A 20,187-nucleotide genomic window follows, 5' to 3' on the forward strand; every position below is an offset into this window, starting at 1 on the left:
AGATGAACGTGCAGGTGCGTTATCATGATGCAAAAGCCATGAATTGTCTCGCCACATTTCACGCCATTTCCTTCTCACATTTTCTCGCAGGCATCACAACATGTTCCGAATGTACCATCGATTAACAGTTTGTCTTTGTGGCCTGAATTCATGATGAACTAATGCTTCAAAGTGAAAGCAAACTATCACCATGACTTTGACTTTTGACCTGACCTGACGAGCTGTTTTGGTCTTGGAGAACCTTTCCCGAGCCATGGTGAAGACTGAACCTTGGTCTCGGTATCATAACTGTAGACCCATGTCTCATCTCCAGTTATGATTCTCTTAAGTAACATCTTGTTCTCATTTGCGCAATCCTGTGAGGTTGAAGGTCTTGAGCCATGGGACAAACTTGGTGGCAACATGATGCATACCAAGATGCTGTGTGAAAATTTCATGACATGATCCAACTGAAATGTTATGTTCTTCTGAAATCTCTCGAACACTCAGTCTATAACTGGCTCACACAATTTCGTTGAAGTTCCTGACATGAGTGTCATCAGTACATGTCGGAGGGCGTCGTGAATGAGGGTCATCTTTAACTTCTGTCCAGCCATTTTTAAACTATGTGAATCACTCGTAACACTGAGTACAGCTTAAGCACTCATCACTGCAGGTTTTCTGCGTCTTTTGGTGTTCCTGTGTAAAGGTTTTCCTGAGTCTCATGCAAAATTTATGCAGACATGTTGCTCCCCTAACTCTGCCATCTCAAAATTTGCAAACTGTGCAACACAATGTTTCACTCAATACAGCAGTGAACAATAATTAACAGACATACAACAATGAAACTTCCAGCAGTTACACGTGGAACACAGATTTGTGCAGGGATGCCAACCTCATTTTGCTCCAATACACCTTTGGTGCAGAATTACGAATGTTCCAGAATTTTTTGAACAGACCTAGTATGTGAACATAATTTCTAGCTGATTACTTACTTCCAAGAGATAAAATTGCTTTTACTGCCGATAGAAAAATTTTAAGTAGGAAATGCTAATCCTGGCATTTGAAACTTTTTATTCGCTCTTCAGGAAGGAAATATAGATCAGTTTATGAAAGTGGGAAAAAGGACAGATGTCTCAAGCTGTTTAAGTTGAGACAGACCCATTTGTTGTGATGACTAAGAGCAGACAAAGATGAAGGAGAAGGTGTTAGGGAGAGTGGGAGATTGAAGATAGCACATTGATAAGCACTGTGCCAATTTCCATTCAGGGATGATGGAAGGGATAGAATGAGATGAAAATATGGATTAAAGAGGAAATGAATGGCTCTAAATTTCTCCTTACAAAAATATCTCAGGAATCTCAACCCTTACTCAAGCTGACTACTGGGTTATTGGCGACCTGAAGGCAGATCTCTGTGTTGCCATCCTATTAGCAAAGACAGCACCACTGTAGTACTTGACCATAGGAAATATGTGGTAGAGGGACATCATCACTTTCACCCAAAATAATTCATTCTCTCACTAAGTGATGCAGTTCTGTTCTGATCCACCAAAGGTACTAGATTTGTTAGATTTTGCTTCGATGCATTGGTGTCCTGAAGTAAAGAGTAGCAAGTAACTTATATAACACACAGAATTAGTTAATGGCAGTTGGATTACACTATATATATATAATCTTCAGCCTTAGTCCCATCACAGTTTTCTCTGCTTCAAATGAAGTCTACTAAATGATACCTTTTCTTTAAATTCAAATGTACTGAGGTGGTTCCCTTTCTTGCTCTCTCAAGACCAACTTAAGCATCAATTGCATACACTCAAATATGTAAAAGTTTCATGGCAACACATATTTTCTTGAATTGTGTTTCCTAACGTACAGACATCAGTTCTTTTTTCAATAAATGGAAAGTGGTTAGAATTTTCCATCACAGATTCTGGGCCCAGGATTTTACAGTAAGAATTCCTAAACGATGACAATTTACTGCAGACTGACAGTTGTGTATTATTAAATGATATCACCTTTGTACCATCACTTGCTCTGTGCTATCTAAATAATCCTTGACTTTCTCATATGATTTACTTAACAGTGATGTCTTAACTGACATTGCAAATATTCGGTTTTTAATTGTCTCTTTTAAATTCCTGTTGGGCAATTTATTGTACAGTTTTGTTGTCTTATAGAAAATGTTACTTTGTGTGTTCTGTTTGTTTACCTTTGGTAAATGTAAGTGTAGTCTGGCTCTTGTTCCATGATCATGAATGTTGCTGTTTGTGAAATAATTGCTGATGTTCTTTATGATGTGCTTAACAGATTGGTGGATGTTCTCACAGGGTGCAGTTGGAATCCCCAACCATTTAAATAGATCTTTGCAGGGTGTCCAGTTACTATTTTGTTTTATTTGAAACCTGTTTTAACCTACTCTTTGAACCCTGTTTTTCAGATATGGTCAGAAACGGTCATTGGAAATGCCTTATATTCATAATGATTCCAGTTTTTTTCATGGAAATTTTATGCTCCACAGTATCAAAGGCTTTTCATAGCTCTAAAAATATAGCTATGTTCCACTCGTCTTGATTAGTAAACTATGAAAATTCTACTGTGGCTTATTCTTTGCTCCTCTACTCTCGAAACTGAATTGTTCTTCACTGAGGATATTATATTTATTCAAAGAATTCATTAGTCTGTCTTTCGTAATGGATCCTGTTATTCTAGAGAATCTTAAAAGTAAAGAAAACAACCTGTAGTTTTCTATATCTTTTGTATCACCTTTCTGTAGTAGAAGCACAACTATCACTTGTTTCTGATACTCCAGAAAGTTACCTGAGCTGAAAGAGTCATTTGCCATGTCAGTTAAAGGGGCTGTATACTGATTATGCATTCTTTAAGTACACAGTTAGGCACTTCATCTAAGATGATTGACTTCTTGCTTTTTAATTTTTGCTCTGTTTTCCTGACTTCGTATGCTGTGAGGTTGGTAACATCATCACTGTACTTGACACACAAATCTTTTGCTGGAGAATAAGTGGTGTTGGGAATTTTTGTTGTTGTTTCTTTGCTATATGTGAAAAATATTCATTCACATAATTTGGTAGTTTCTTTGGATCATTTGTTGACATCCCTCTGCCTTTTGTCTGTTAAGTTTTAGTCATTGTGTTTCTATTTTCCTTTTTCTTATATTACAACCTTCCAGACTGATTCACTTTTATTTTCAGCATTGTTATTTGCTGATTTTTTTTTTTTTTCTCTCAGCTGGCAACACCTTCCTGTAAATCTTTCTGTATATTTGATAATAGCTTAGGAACACTGTCCCACTATCAATATGGATGTTTCTTATGGGAATGAGATGTTTCAAGATCTGGGTGGACTGTCTTTATACCTGTTGTTATCCTCTTGTTTCCATTGAGGATTGCCATCTTGTGTGGGTACTTTTGGAAATGACTGGTGAAATTTTAGTTTAAAACTAAGAACTTTAGAAAACATAAATATAAATGCAGAAATGTGAAAAAGAAAGAAAAAAAATCTGTTATGTTTCACACCCACATGAGTCTCCTCAGTACAGATCCATGGAATGAATAATGTATGAAATGTAATCTAAACAGCACAGTACTTTACTAGGCATGGTCCTATTGGATGTAATAGGGCCTTGTGTTCCACCAAGTTTTGGACTGGCTTACCCAGCCAAGTATGTCAGGAACTCCTATTTAATGTGGACACCAAACCATGATGCAATTTGGCATTTTTCAAGGTCACATTGTCAGAAGTGATAAATAACAAATACTTAGGATGTGTCCGCGTTGAACCCCAAGGTGTGTGTGTGTGTGTGTGTGTGTGCGCGCGCGCGCTCAAAATAAGAAAACTAAGTTTGGCAGCAAATGCGTATCTGTATTGTTTCTGCAGGTGGGCTAATGCTCAGCGTGCAAGACTCAGCTTCTGCAGAAGAGGTAGAACAAGTGACCCAGCCTGATGTGGGACCAGGAAGTGACACAACATCAAATCTTCTTTCATCAGGTATGATACAGCAAAATATTATCCTCATTGTCGTTTCAAATAGCCCTTTTCTTTTAGTAATGTACTAGGCATAACACTTTAAAAAGCTTCTCTCTGTTAACTATCAAGGAATTACATGTTCCTGCATCATGAAAAAAATACTCAGTGATGGAAATGATGTTTTACTAATTTGGCAGACATATTTTGCGAGAGAATCTTACACACAGTTCCATTTCCAATGTTGATATAAGAGTAATTCAGTTCTTGAATAAACCACTTGCAGCTTTGGTGTATAAGGACTAATTCCAAAATTCATTTAGGAATTGGCAGAGAGCTACTGCCAGATTGAAACTTTCAGTAAGACTATGAGGTACTTTTAGGTGGCTCATCAGGTAGATTTGTACTCATGAGAGCCAGTGGTATGTGGTGCTTCTGATTACACTTGACATAAAAGTATAGTAGGCATAAGAGCTGAATCCTGTTTAATTTTGTGTATATTGTATGAATTTCTCAACCTATATTTTGTTTCCCAACAAGGTATTCCTAATAAAATAAAGTCTGCATTTGTTGATTAGTCATAGAGTGTATTGTATATGTCATTCAGAATAAGCAGAAATATGCTGTGGCGCAAAACATATCTCATGCCTGACAGATAACATCTAGTGTAACTAGGGTTTAGAAATTCGTCTTTTCGGCTTTTATAAATAAGGTATGTAGTTTTTTTACTCCTACCTCTTATGGTGAGTCATGATAAAAGACACAGATCTGACACTTGCGGGGATAATCATGAGACCAACAATGATGCAAAAGGTGGTGGTGGTGGTTAGTGTTTAACGTCCCGTCGACAACGAGGTCATTAGAGACGGAGCGCAAGCTCGGGTTAGGGAAGGATTGGGAAGGAAATCGGCCGTGCCCTTTCAAAGGAACCATCCCAGCATTTGCCTGAAACGATTTAGGGAAATCACGGAAAACCTAAATGAGGATGGCTGGAGACGGGATTGAACCGTCGTCCTCCCGAATGCGAGTCCAGTGGGCTAACCACTGCGCCACCTCGCTCGGTGATGCAAAAGGCTGGATTTCTGACTTTGAGGAATGTTGTGGATGCTTCTGAGGAATAAACCTTTTATAATTCCCATCCTGCTCTCTATTACCTTGTAACTTGAACCCAGTAGACAGACATTGTCATCTCAGATGCCTGTAGTGCAAATACAACATTCAGTATCAACATTTCTTGTTTCTGTCGACACTTCAGTAATCACGAACTTCTGCATATTATATTTTATTTTTCATTTCATATAAATTCCGAGTATTATACTGCGAACTATTGTGGAAAACTATTGTGATAATGTGTCAAATTATAACTGCATGGTGATAGACAGCACACCATAAACATTTCTAATTTAAATTAGTTTTGCTATTGGAACACTACAAACACATCTCACAGCACTGAGTAAACTGCATTGTCTTAAATAGTTGTAACCCTAGTATTGTCTTCTTCTCATTAATTTGTGTATAACATTAATTTGTGAAAGTAAAACTACTGTTTGTTGCTTTGCTGTATATACTTATGGTCCTTCTCCCATGCAGATAACAGCAGGTATTGGTGGCAGGTTCGCCATAATTTGCTCAGGCTTTAATTTGATGTATTCTGCTTAAATTTATTTTGTTGATTTCATTCTTAATATAGAGTATTTATCATTATGAGTGAGCTTGACTTTTGAATGATAAACTTATATTTTGTTTTTAAATAGTACATCCTCATTGCTGTTGACAGTGAACATCAAGTGAAAGCCTTCTGAAAGTAGTATTGTAATTGATTTTAGAGATAGTGAATAAAAAAAAGTTTATCATTGTGCTTCACTTCATGCTGCATAAATAGGAGTGTTAATGTAATGTACTGCATGTTGCTGAGTGATACAGCTCGAAGTGGCCTACCGTTTGGCAGAAAATTTTATGTACTTAATGTTTGTGAAAATCAAAAGCTCTGTACTAAATCTAGATTCCTACCACTTGCAAACAATGTTGTTTGAGTTAGACCATCTGAGTGTGCCTCATGACTGAGTCAGAACTCGCCAAGTGGCAGTTTAAAGTTTTGACTAGATCTTTGTCATGCTTAGATGACTCACTTAGAAGGACAGTGACCACAATATTTACTCTTCACAGATATTGAACACGCTTACTTTTGAATATTTTATCTCATTTTCCACCACTTCATTTGCTAAACATAACTGAATAAGTGTCTACTCTCTTGTAAACTATCAGTTAATTTTTTTTCCCCCTGTGACCTGCTCCTATTTTACCAAAGCTGAAGCTCGATGTCTCTTCCTTGTACCTAGTTACGTCCATAAAAGCTTTACACACAGTCCAGGCACATTAGTGTGATCACAGCATATGTTTGATGTCAACATGCGGCAGGTGACAACTCTAGTAGTGGAAGGCATATTAGGGTGATGCGGAAAACAGAGCAGTTGTCATATTATGGAAGTGGAGCGACTTATCTGATGTCAAAAAGGGAGTGATCAGGCAAAAGCAAGAAGCATTTCCAAAATGGATAAATTTGTGAAGAGTTTGCATGCTGCCACAGTTAAAGTATATTATGAATTACAAAGTGGCACTATCCTAAACCATCATCGAGGCAACTGTGGTGCACCATGGATCATAGATAGCGGGGCTGGACAATGGCTGCAGAGATGCGATTAGGCAAATAGATGTGCAAATGTTGAGCATCTGTCCACCCAGATGAATCAAGGGGCTACCAACAGTGTTTCCTTAATGATGATATCAGTGAATGTTTCTGCATATGGACCTCCACAGCAGACTCCTGGCTTGTGTACCCATGCTGACTGCTATTCATCAGCGACGAAGGCTGGACTTCGTGCACCAGTACGGCAGCTGGACATCCACTGAGTGGTGACAGGTGGCACTTCCGGATGGATAATGTTTTATGATCCATCAGACAGGTAGCCTGTGTGTAGAGCCCTGCAATCGTTGGAAGGGTCCAGGCCAGAGGAACGAACATTGTGATCTGGATATTGTTTTTGAGCATTCCCTCAGTGATCTTGTTATTCTGGAAGGCACATTTGATCAACACAAGTATGTCTCTGTCCTAGGGGACCATGTCCGCTTCTACATGCAGTTTGTTTTTTCTCAGCATGATGGCATCTACCGTCAAGATCAGTGCAACATATTGCACAGCTCGCAGTGTACACGAGTGGTTTGAAGAGTGCCAGGATGAATTTAGCATACTCTCCTGGCCACCATATCCCCTAGATTTAAACCCAATTGAGAATATATGAACCATCTCCATCAGGCTGTTCACTCCATGGATCCTCAGTCGTGAAACTTAGTCCAGGCGGCAATGGTATTGGAGTTGGCATGGCTCCACCTTCTTGTTGGTCCTTCCAGAAACCTCGTTGACTCTCTTTCTGCATGTCTACATTGCAAAAGGTAGTTATTCACAGTTTTGAAGAGTTGTCACATTAATGTGACGGGGCAGTGTATATATTAGTACTCTTATTGCATCTCTCCTACTATGCATTTGCGCAATTGCTATCTTGATTCTTTTTCTACATTTAGTGTCCATCTCCCTGAACACAGAATAGCAAATTATAGATTTCACAAATAATATGACATGGGCTAACACAGCTGAGTATTTTGCATGGGCTGGTAGTTGGAAAAAGTTAGGAATGATAATCTTTCCACAAATTAATACATTGACACACTATAATGACAAATTTTGATTGTGCAAGAAATGCTATTGAGATAATGGCTTTTACTATGAAAGGAAATGCAGCGACTATAGTAATCTGCCAGTTATTTCACCTACCACTTGCAGCGGATGTAAATCGGGCCGCTATGGCCAGTGTACTGCACACTGACATTCAAATGACATGCCCACAACAACCTTAGGCAAACACCAGGGGCAGCCCACTCACCATCTATTGCCAACAGGTCTGCCATACATGTGCAACACTACATCAGTGATGCCTGACATGGGTAGCAGCTTTATAGGGGCATACATGGGCCTCCGGGCCCTCAATTGTTAAAAATGTTTGAGACTTGTAAACTCCTTTCATTGTATGCTTGTTGATGTCACTCCATGACCCAATAAACTGTATCACTTTAACTGCTGTGTGTTTCGTTGTGTTCATAGTTAGACAAACAACCAGTCACTATATTATTAAAAAATTCATGACACAACTAGTGACCAGTTCCTTCAATTCTTTATCCAGTAAGGTACAAACCAAGTATGGTGTCTCCTCATCCACTATGGGAAAAAATCACATAAAGGCCATTGGAAATTACAATAACTGGTTGTGTTACATAAAGCAGGGTAAATGAATGCTTGTAAAAGGGGATTCAAATTGTGTCAAAATGGAAGTATAAACTGACCTTAGTATTGAAATGGTTAGGGTTTTTTGGTAGAGAACAGGGACTATGGAAAAAAAGAAACTGATTCCCTTTCAGCAGTTGTAGCAGAGTTTTATGAATGCTTTGTAACGAACTGTAAATCAAGCAGCTAATGTGGCGAAAATAATGTGATCAACTCATTACAGCACATTCCTTCAAGACCTCCTATGTATATGATTAAAAAAATGCTTAAGTTTGAAGCAGAATTCAGCTTTCTTGACTGGAACCCTTGAGTGCCCTCACAGGTCATGAAATTTTCATAACAAATTCCATTGCAGCAAGATCAGTTGAATGGTTCAAAATGAAGTATTATTCTTATCTGTCATAATATTGCTCTTCACCAAGCTATAACTGTCATATGTATTTCCCAAGGTCCTCTGAAATATTGTGTAGAATGTTTTAATATCTTGTACTGCCTCTCCAATGAAAATACAGCCCATAAAATTTGTTGCAAAACTCCATTTATTCAGTGATAGTCTAAACTGTACCCAGTGTAATACTCTGCACAACCTTCAGTAGTGTCGTGCAATAATTGTACGCAGTGTGAATCCATGATGATGTTACAAATTTACAGGGATGATGGAGAAGGGTAAATGTGTCAATTTGAGGTAAGGGATCCTGATCCAGAAATTACCTAATCGAAAGTTATGATCAGAAATCATTCTAATACCTCTGAAAGTGGAATATGTGCACTGGTACTGTTGTTGTTGTTGCTAAGATTGTTGGGTAGGCAACTTTCAGAGGTGGTAATAAAAACTAAACCAACAAAAAAGTCTTGTGAACAAGGCCTCTAAAACACATACCTTAAGATTTAGGAGCACTTGATCATCTTTGCTATTTTGAAATGTTTCTTTTATGGAACAGGTGCCCATAGCTCTTGAAGTATATGTTTTAGAGTACATATTTTCTGAACATTTTTCTTGTTTTGGTCCATAATATCTTGTCCGCAAATATGGAAACCAAATAGCTTGCAGTGGAAGAGATGAATTTCACATTATCAAACATGAACAAGTGCTCATAGCTCTCAAGCTATTTATTTTAGAGCCCGTGTTTACTAGAAATTTTTTCTTGCTTTGGAACACCCTACCACCTCTCATAGTTGCCTATCCTACAGTCTTAGCATCAACATTACTGGTAGGTGTATTCCATTGACAAAGGTATCAGAACAATTTTCGCTTATAACTTTTGACTCAGTTGTTTCCAGACCAAGGTCCTTTACGTCAAATTTATACATTAACTCTCCACCATCATCACAAGAATAACCCTGTATGTAGAGCATTTGACAAATGCACCTTTATATTCAGGCCTCCACATTGCAAGTGTCATTTGCGTAAGAAATGTCCAAGGTTACAGACTGTACTATCAGAATCAATTTTTCTACTATAGTATGACACCCTTACACAATGTTTATCAAGAAACAATATTATCCTTAAAATTAGATTAGATGCTAACAATTCTTGAAAATAAATTATATATTTTTCTTGAGGTGACTAATTAATGTTGTGTACCAGTAATGTATCAGTGTATGCTGGAAAACATCCTGCAGAGCCATCATGTGGAAGTTTGGGAAGATTACCCCACAGTCTGAGGATTTCTGGCTTAAGCATCCTACTTACACTTTAGTCCAGTAAGTCTGTAAAAACTTCTGTGGAGGTTGGTGACAATGTGGCCAGTCGTTTTTATGATCAATCCAAGCCCACATAAATGATGGCTCACAATAAGACATTAGATTTCAAAACACTGCCAAGTGTTATATGAAAATCAGCATGGTGAAATAATTGACAAGAATGGTGTCTGTATGCTCAGAATTATTGTTTGTTTTAATGAATTTGATTTTGAAATATTTAAAAACATTTAAGTCACAGTAATTAATCATCTTAAATTGATTCCATTTAAATATGTTCACATATTGTAGTGCAGAGTAGGAGCAGTATCTCCAACAATATGTAACCCCTAAAGAAAACTATATTGAAGGATACAAAATTTATTTGTAGCTTACAAATGAATAGAGTGTTATGTTAGGTTACTTTTCCTCATCCATAATTTATATTAATCTTTGTGATGCCGTAAGAAAATTCTATCGTAAGTAAAAACCTCCTTTAGTCTCAAAATGTTGTGTTGCTGATACACAGTGCATTTGAACCCTGTTGGTTGATCTTCAGGTGCTTCTTACAGACCCTGCATTCATTTACATCAGCTCCTTGACAGTTTATACTTATGTTACAAAAACATTCTAAATTGTATGAGTATCTGCATATCCATTCCCATGCTGCTTTATTCATATAGGCACTTAAACTTTTTCACATGGGCCTTGTTACCAGTTCAAGTCTGAGACAAACAGAAAAGTATTTCATACACAGCAATAAGCATAAAAATGGAACTGCAGATGTTCTCATGATTTAGGAATCACTGTTCAGTGTTAGTACAATAGTGTGTTGTGTTACTGTACACAGGATATCAGAAGTGTGATGCTCTTTTTGCATCAGTAAAAAAGCATTTTGTGACTGAATGCAACATTCTTTATCACTAAGTTGTACTGGACCATTGTATGCTTTAATTAGTGGTTAGTGGTCTCAGACTATGTTCAGGCATCACACTAGAACCAACCTTGGAAACACCATTCTTCCTCTAAGTTGTACGCAATTAGCGACGTGTATTGTCTCAAGTGTTCATGTGTTTTGAACAGTATGACATCATGTTGAATAGTTTATTGGTAGCCATAAAGAACAAACATGCTTGTGTAAACTTCATTTGTGTATATATATATTTTTTTTCTCACAAGATTGCTACGTACTGGCAGCAGAGCTGTACGACACTACAAGGCAGTCTCCATCAGAGATCATAGTTTGTACTAAGGTTATCATAAAGTTAATGCCACTTGATCTATAAACAGCAATGAAACATAATTACCTAGTAACATGTATACCACTACAAATTGAGATACTTATATCATCAGATCATTATTCAGAATTTATCTTAGAAATCTGCCAGTATGTTATGTTTACCTGCATTCCAGCAGTGTGAAACCATTGACTGAAAACGAATTTCTTTATGTTTAAGAAAACATAAAAATCTGTGTGAGCAGTACAACTATTGTAAGGATGGTCCAACACCACTCAGTGCATCACTTTTATAAAAAGTTTTCCTGTGAGCTACATGTGGTGCACAGCATTGTTGTAGAGCAGCACTTACTCTCCCATGCTCCTTGTACTGAGTCTTTTGTAATGTTCAGGTTCAGACCATCTGCTGAGATCCACAGTCCTGAAGTGACAGTCCTCTATGATTTGTTGCCTTTTCTTGTCTTCTTTAATGACAAATGGCTTCCCACAGAACTTATCATCATAGAAATATTCATGACACTTTGAAAAATTGCACTTAGCAGAAGTGCAGTATCTGCATGTTTGTGACATCCACACATAAACCATACAGAAAGCGTTTCAGTCCACACCTTGATTTGTGCAGTCTAAAGCTTCACCACATACCTAACTTGACAGGTGGAGACAGGCCCTTAATATTCAATCACTGTAACACTGACAGTATATGTGATTGCAAAGTGTTAACTGTAGCATACAATAGCAATATCCTGTATCTCTTGTACACATGCCATTGTCATCAACAGTACATGACCTAGCATCTCTTGGCACTGTGAGAACCTTATTTTTTGGATACTCTTGTAGAATTGAATTGTGATATGTTTTCTGTCAATAGAACTTGCATAATCAAGCAATGGGAAATCCAGGGTGGAATTTAACAATATTATGAAAAGGATAGTTGCTACTCACCATATAGCAGAGATCCTGAGTCACAGATAGGCCCAACAAAAAAACTATTAGAAAGTCAGCTTCTGGCCAACAAGGCCTTCATCTGAAATGGAAAACATACGCACCCACGAAACTTCCTGACAGATTGAAACTGTGTACCGGACTGAGATCGAACTTGAGACCTTTGCCTTTCGCGGGCAAGTGCTCTACCAACTGAGCAACCCAAGCACGACTCACGACCCGTCCTCAGAGCTTCAATTCTGCCTGTACCTCGTCTCCTACCTTCCAAACTTCACAGAAGCTCTTATGCGAACCTTGCAGAAATAGCACTCCTGGAAGAAAGGATATTGTGGAGACATGGCTTAGCCACAGCCTAGGGGATGTTTTCAGCCTGAGATTTTCACTCTGCAGCGGAGTGTGCGCTGATATGAAACTTCCTGATAGATTAAAACTGTTGGTAGAGGACTTGCCCGCGAAAGGCAAAGGTTCCGAGTTCGAGTCTTGGTCCAGCACACAGTTTTAATCTGTCAGGAAGTTTAATATCAGTGCACACTTCGCTGCAGAGTGAAAATCTCATTCTGGATACACACCCACACTCACACAAATGCAACTCACACACACATGATCACAGTCTCTGGCTGCTGAGGCCAGACTGCAAGCAGCAGCGAATGAAGGGATAAGCAACTGGGTGGTTGGGCTAAGGAGGAGACTGGGGCGTGTAGGGGGAGGGATAGCAGGGTAGGGGCGGGGGACGGTAGGTTGCTGCTTGTGGGTGCATACAGCTGCCCCTTCTCCTCCCTGCCACGATCTTCTCCTTACCCCTATCACCTGACTGCTTTTCCTGTCATGTGCTGCTGCTCACAGAGAGAGAGAGAGAGAGAGAGAGAGAGAGAGAGAGAGAGAGAGAGAGAGAGAGAGAGTGTGTGTGTGTGTGTAGAAATTGCATGTTATTCAGCTGAACAAAGTACAGTGCTGTCTAAAGTAATGAAACCATTACAAAAGGTTGGTTGATCAGTGATCAGTAAGAATACACTGTGTGAAAAAATGTATGAGTATTGACCAGGTGCAGCTCATGGTTTCCATGCTGGAGAAGGCTGCAATATTTATGGATTGGAACTATGGTGCCAGGGCTCCATAAAAACTTCACAGAATGTTTATCCTTTTTTATTCAGAATCAGCTACTAAATAACACCAAAAGCTAAAGTCTATAGGTAATGTATTTAACCTCCAACTTGACATTTCTCAACAGTTTATTGCAACAAACTATACTAAAAATGACACAGTTTGGAGATATATGTGTTTAGGAACTGCATGCCTAATGTAGTGTTTTTTGTCTTTTCATCTCCAAACTGTAGACGTCTAATGTTTCAATCCATGGCATTTATGAGTTCATGGAATGAAACAGAGATGTACCATGATGTCACAGATCTTGTGCTGTGATTGGCTGACAGAAGTAAATGGAGAGTTCCCCATGTTGTTTTAAGTATTTGTTAAACAAACATGCCATAATTGTAGATTTTCATATTATACATGTATATTATGAAAAACGCTGTGTAAGTTATACACCGCATTAAAGATCTCTCCAAGCTGCCTCATTTTTAGTACAGTTTGTTGTGCTAAAGTGTTGAGAAATGTGACTTCAGTGGCCAAATCTGCTACAGTAGATTCCACCATTGAAATTATGTGTTTACTCTTGTCTGATTTCATTGTTTTTCTTCTTGATAGATGTTTAGATCTGGTGTGAGTGCACCACTTTAAGCTCTTGTTCCAAATTTTTGCCTAAAAATGCATACTGAATTGGTATTCTGCTGTTTTCAGACTCACGGTATGCTACTCTTATTCACAAGAAAATAAAAACTCACAAGAACTTATGCACAATAGTCTCACAAAAAAACTTGCCAATAACACACTTTATTCCACAAAAGCCATCAACACACAAGGAAATTCTTAGTAGCTAAATATAATGGGACATGTTTCGTGCACTTCCTTCCTGTAATCACTTGTAACTCTCACTAGGTGGTGTCACTTTTATTACTCTATTCTAGTTCACTCTAGCAGATGGAATTAACAATGAAAGAAACAAAAAACAGCTGCAAGTCCTTTCAGATAGGATAAATACAGGTTCTGTACAGTTTTCAAAGGAGTCTTCTACAATTCATCCTGCAAAATAGTGGCAACTTCAGGTAATGATGATGGAGGTGGACCATGGTAATGCACCATTCTCTCAAAAATAGACCACAGACACTCAATAATATTGAGATCTGATGACTGCAGTGGCTAGAGGAGCTGTGACAAGTCATTCTCGTGCCCACAAAGCCCGTACTGGACAATTGTGTGAACGGTGAGAGGGGAGGGGGGGGGGTGCAGTTGTCTTGCAATACAGCATTGCCATTGTGGAACAAACATTGTACCATATTGTACCATGGGATGGTCCTGATCATCCAAAATGGTCACATAATTCTTGACAGTAATGGCCCCACAATATCGTTGCCCAGATCATCACCAAAACCCTGCTATGCTCCCCTCTTGGGACTTTAACTCAGCCGGAAGTTGGAAACAATTCAAAGCAAGACTCACCTGCCCAAATGACATTCTTCCATTGCTTCACAGTCCATGTTTTATGGGGCTTTGGTACCACATTTTCCTGTTATGGGCTTTTTCATTGTTGATGAGTGGTTTTGAAATTCCAGCTCACCCTGCAGTTCCCTACGTATGGAACTCCCTTTGTGTTGTTTTTGGTGATGATGGAGCTCGCAAGTGTGACATTCAGTTTTGCATTGACTTTTGGAGCTGTCATCCTATTTTTTGTCACAATCCTCTTCTATCACATTCACTCAACATACACTTTTGTCTGCATTGTGGCTTAGCAGATGATGTTTTTGTCTTTTCCCTATATGTGGTATAAATCTGTGGTATAGTGACCCTTGAAACACCAAACACTTTGGCTACTATGATTATGCGTGCACTCACCATGCAAGCTCCAACAGTTCGTCCATGTCTGAATTTACTTAGCTCTGACATAATGCACTCACAACACAGAACACTGCACTATGACTATGACTGAAGTTAGAAATGAGTTGAGGACATTGCACAGGCACCATTTGTGTTCAAATACAACAGCACAACCAGAATACTTAGCTAGCATATGTATTTATGTTCAAGCAATTTCTTGCAGTGTTTCTGTACTTTTGTGCAATCCTTGTAAATTATACTGTTCTCAGAACTGACTCTGTTATATTGTTGGTGTGCTGAGAAGTTCCTACTGCTTAAGTGAAGAGCAGTGACATGAGAATTGGTTTCCTGGTGGCAGTACATTTTATGTTGTTATGATTCACTATCTATCCCACAATACTACTTTCAGAAGTCGGCTTTGTCTTCAGAGGAAGTGATAATAGTAGTTTGTTGCATATATTACTGTAACATTTTATATTTCCTGCTTTTTGCACTTATTCTACTTACTTGATTGTAACACTACAAAGAATACATCAATGCTTACATACCTAAGAACAGTTTCAAAATTGAAGTTAGTGGCTGATTTATAAAATTAAGAAGTGAAAGTTTTATTACTGAATTTTGACATTTTGCTTAACATTTTGGCGTTATTATTTTCATCTTACATACATACAGCAATGATGATAATGAGAGGGGAGTTTTAGTCTTATGATGTGGCTGATTACACATAATGCAGTGCAATGCATAATATTGAATATGCGGGTGTAGATCATATGTAGTGGGCAAGTGTGGCATAACAAAAAATCCCCACAAGTCGTCAGTGGTTATGAAATTTTATTCTTTGGTCTGTTACATTATATGATATGCAGAGTCATTAACTGCTTTATTGTCTTGCAAGTGGGGAGAGAAGTATGTGTTGTTGTATGTTTCCAATCCACTAGAACATGTTGTCAGATTGACTATTGCCATATTTGGTAATCAGGTGATCGACAGTACTGTATTTAATATACCATAACTCACCTTTTCGTTGTGCTACTGCTAGTTCATCTGGAGCTGAATGCATCTCAGTGAGTTTCATTGGTATGTAGAAGGGGGAGTTGTTCATGAGAGTCTACAGACAGTCTATATTCATTTTTATTTAAAAAGAGAGGCATTTCGATTCATAGTACAAACACAATAATTATCCATAAAATGTTTGCTTCAAGACCACACCTAATACAAACACTAACAATACCTCTTGCATAGCAGGCTGTTATGACGTGTGTAAAATGCCAAATGTCACACAGACTGCTTCAAGACACTTATACTCTGCCTGCTGACCTACCACCATACCGCTTATCTGTACCACTTCTTCTTCTTCATTCAAAACTACCTCTCCCTTGATGTGGTAGCACATCTAGAAACCCTTACTTGGATGAAATCATCATTACCGTCATTACCTCAGTCAATATGAGAAAAAATACAACCCATGTGTGTTGCAACAATGCGCAATTTAGTATCTCTGGGCTCAACAATAAGTGTTACATTGGTTTGTTTTTGAGCACATGCTATTGCAAAATTCGTGGTGTCTTTAGGTGTGCTCAGTCACAAACACTCCCTTGATGTTTTCCGAAGAAAGCCAAATAGTATAAAAAATTTTATAGTTGCGTGTCAGAAGAATATTAACAGTAATTTCCAAGTAGGGAATGTCATCCAAGGTTGAAGAATTCAGGAAAGTTGAAGTTTTATTTGACTCCCATGGCATCATTTTCATACTATAATTTGATTGTAATAAACTGATAGTGGTATCTCAGTCCATTGTGCTTAATGAACTTCACAACAGCCAATCATCAAAGAATACTAATGTGCTCTGATACAGTTAAGTGCAACTGTTTCAACACGTCACTTCCAAGTAGAAACTGAAGAACAGCTTACTGCACTGTGACTTAAGAGAAATAGCTATCTCATACACCAGAAGTGAAGCGAGATGAACCACTTAACAGCCTGCTGGTGTGAATGCATTACAGCACCTAGCACTCACTCAGTTATCATCTTTTTGATCTCCTCCTTATATATATTAACAGTTTGTCATTCCCTGTTTTGACTACAATCTTATAACATGAGCAGTTCTCAACTCTCCACAAGTGTTGCTATTTGCAAAATCAAGGCACCACCCATTAGAGACCTCACAACTTTTTTCTTGTGATGCACTAATACATCATTTCATTTTCTCATCATATATGAACATTCTATCCCTTTTGACTGACTAATCGCACTGATCCCACTGCAGTGAACTACACCTCTATGTATCAATTGCTTATTTACTTTAGATGGTCGCATTCTCAAGTTCACTTTTTGGGAAAATAGTCATAGTCCAGTAGTTATTCAGTATATATAAATTCAGAGCTTTTATATACGAGGGCTATTCAGAAAGTAGGGAATGTTGCCATCTGACACCACTAGGTGCACGCTGTGATTGCATATATTTTGGTATGTGCATGCTCAGCAGCTCAGTTGATATATATCCGTGACAGTGGGAACAACTCTGCGTGTCTGGTTTTTTTGATAGTCAAAACTGAAAAGTGCGCTGCAGTCGAAAATCCCACCAGTTTTGAGGTGCAGCCTGTGATACGGTTTTTGTCGGCAGAAAACCTAAAACCATAGAATTTATTGTGAACTGCGTGAAGTGCACGGAATCAACGTAATGAGTGAATGTTCCATCTGGAAATGATGCATTCAGTTTAAAAATGGCTGAACCATCATTCATGATGAAGAGAGGAATGGACGCCCGAGCACTGTGACTGACGATCTTGTTACTAAAGTTATTGAAATTATTCGTAAAAACGGTCACTTCACAATAACGGAGCTTTTGCTTTCTTTTCCACAAGTTTCACAGACTTTGTTGTTTGAAATTGTCACTCAAAAGCTAGGCTACCACAAATTTTGTGCACGATTGGTGCCCAAAATGCTTACAGAGCACCATAAAGAACAGCGATTGGGGGCAACGTTGACATTTCTGGAGGCCTACCAAAAACATAGTGATTCATTACTGGATCGAGCTGTAACCGGTGACGAGAGTTGGGTGAAACATGTCAATTGCGAGACAAAATTACAGTCCATGGAGTGGGGGCACACAAAGTCCCCCCAAAAACAAAGAAAATGTTTTCAAACCTTGTCGGCAAGGAAGTTGATGGCGACAGTGTTTTGAGATAGGCAAAATGTGCTTCTTATTGATTTTCTCGAATGTGGAGCAACAATAAAGTCTGCCCAGTACTATCAAACTTTGCACAACCTTAGAAGAGCAGTTCAAAACAAATGCCGAGGAAAGCTGATGTCCAAAATTTTGCTTTTGCACAAGAATGCCCAACCTTACATGGCAAACTGTACTAAAGAACTCCTTAATTCATTAAAATGGGAAATTTTCCCTCATCCACCCTAAGGCCTCGATCTTGCATCAAGTGACTTCCACTTGTTTCTCAAGATGAAGAACTGGCTTGCAACGCAGCGCTTTGATGACTATGCGGAACTCTGGGCAAGTGTGATTCACTGGCTGAAGTCTCAGGTGGCAGGATTTTCCAACGAAGGTCTTTCAAAGCTTGTCCACCGCTATGATAAGTGCCTCAATATGTTTGGTGACCGTGTGGAAAAGTAGTATGTCAGTTGCTCTCTCAGATGTATATAATAAAATGTATTTCGTGTACTTAGTTTTTTTTATTTTTATTTTATTTTATTTTTTTATAATGCCGATACGCTCCATACTTTCTGAATAGCCCTCGTATTTCAATTGTTTTAGAAATGTTTTTATATAATCAGCCAGTCACCTTCTTTCTTTTCACCACAAAATAAATGTAAGTTGTGTTTGTTTTGTGTTTGTTTTTGTTTGTTTTTTTCATATTGTGTCTGTATTGCAACCCATTCTTTGGATCCTTAGCTTCTGACACAGTTAGTTCATTCAGTCTGCCGAGTGATTTCCGTAGCCTTGGGGAAGAATCATTGGAGTTCCACCATGCTGAAGGAGCAGCTCCATTTGGTAACTTGTATCTTGACTACCCAGTTGGACTTGTGAAAAGTAATCATTTACTATAAACTTTTATAACTAAATGATAGCAGATATATAAGGATTTTAGATCATTTGTTGATTAAATTTCAAATTTATTTTATAAATTTGAGTTAAATGTATTCAGAAATCATATTTTGTTGCATAACAAAGTAAAAATAAATTAAGCATTATTTTCGCAATGTGAAATTTGTAAATGCTCATCAACAACAAAACTCTTGTAACAGGTCATAAAAGAGGAAATAAAAGCAGCTCTTTTTAGAGGGAAAAGGGGGACATCTGTCACCTTTGAGATGAAGTGTTAACTGTTGGACAACGTACATCTAACTGAGAGGCCCTCTGAGCAACCAAATTTCAGTCTGTCTTTAAGATAGAAGAGTTTTTTAACGCTTTGTAGAGTATAACAATTTTTTTGTTTAACATAGCAGACTCATGTATTTCTAGAGTTCTACTTATGCATGGAAACAAAAAATATGCCTATTTACAACAGTGAACAAAATTTCAATAACTGGTGTGCCATCAGACAGTTGAGTTACTGTCTAAGTACCACAACTATACAAAGAATCTGCAGGTATATTATGCATTGTAGAATCTTTATGATTATCACCAGTAATGTCATTTGAGTCAAATTCCTGTGAACTGTCACTGTTAACATTATGAACTGTAGTAGAAGAGCACTGGCCCCTGGTCCTAGGCCAAAGATGAATTTGTTTAACTTTGGAATCTGAACCATCCCCTTACTCAGAAACTTGTGAATCAAACTCTGAACAAGGGTTTTCCAGAATTTATAGGATCCCTGCCTCGTTCACTCATTATCTAATAATTTCACTGCAAAAAAAAAAAAAAGGTAATCCTATTGTAACCTGTTATTGAAAAATATCATAAAAAAGAATAAACACTTTTTCTACTGCATCCTGTTGTGATAGATATTTCATAAATAATTGCAGCATGAAAGCAAATCATTCATTCCATGACATCAGCCAAAAACAAATATCCAACTACGCAATTTAGCACATAAGATGGACATGTTACTTGAAAATAACAACCCAGCAGTAAAGTTGAT

At 38.0% G+C, this 20,187-nt stretch overlaps 1 protein-coding gene across 7 annotated transcripts in view; it reads left to right on the forward strand.

The window, feature by feature from the left end:
- Positions 1 to 20,187, forward strand: part of LOC126194626 (ral GTPase-activating protein subunit beta) — a 425,832-nt gene that overhangs the window by 208,795 nt on the left and 196,850 nt on the right. For 5 of the 7 annotated variants that reach the window (XM_049932779.1, XM_049932781.1, XM_049932784.1 and 2 more), the window contains 2 exons: positions 3,876 to 3,986; positions 18,999 to 19,136. In XM_049932779.1, coding sequence (XP_049788736.1) covers positions 3,876 to 3,986; positions 18,999 to 19,136 — 249 coding nt within the window. The remainder of the gene's footprint in view (positions 1 to 3,875; positions 3,987 to 18,998; positions 19,137 to 20,187) is intronic. The other 2 variants (XM_049932783.1, XM_049932785.1) reach the window with 2 other exon arrangements.

This window comes from Schistocerca nitens, chromosome 7 (genome assembly GCF_023898315.1).
Source record: "Schistocerca nitens isolate TAMUIC-IGC-003100 chromosome 7, iqSchNite1.1, whole genome shotgun sequence".
Taxonomy (NCBI): Eukaryota; Metazoa; Arthropoda; class Insecta; order Orthoptera; family Acrididae; genus Schistocerca; species Schistocerca nitens.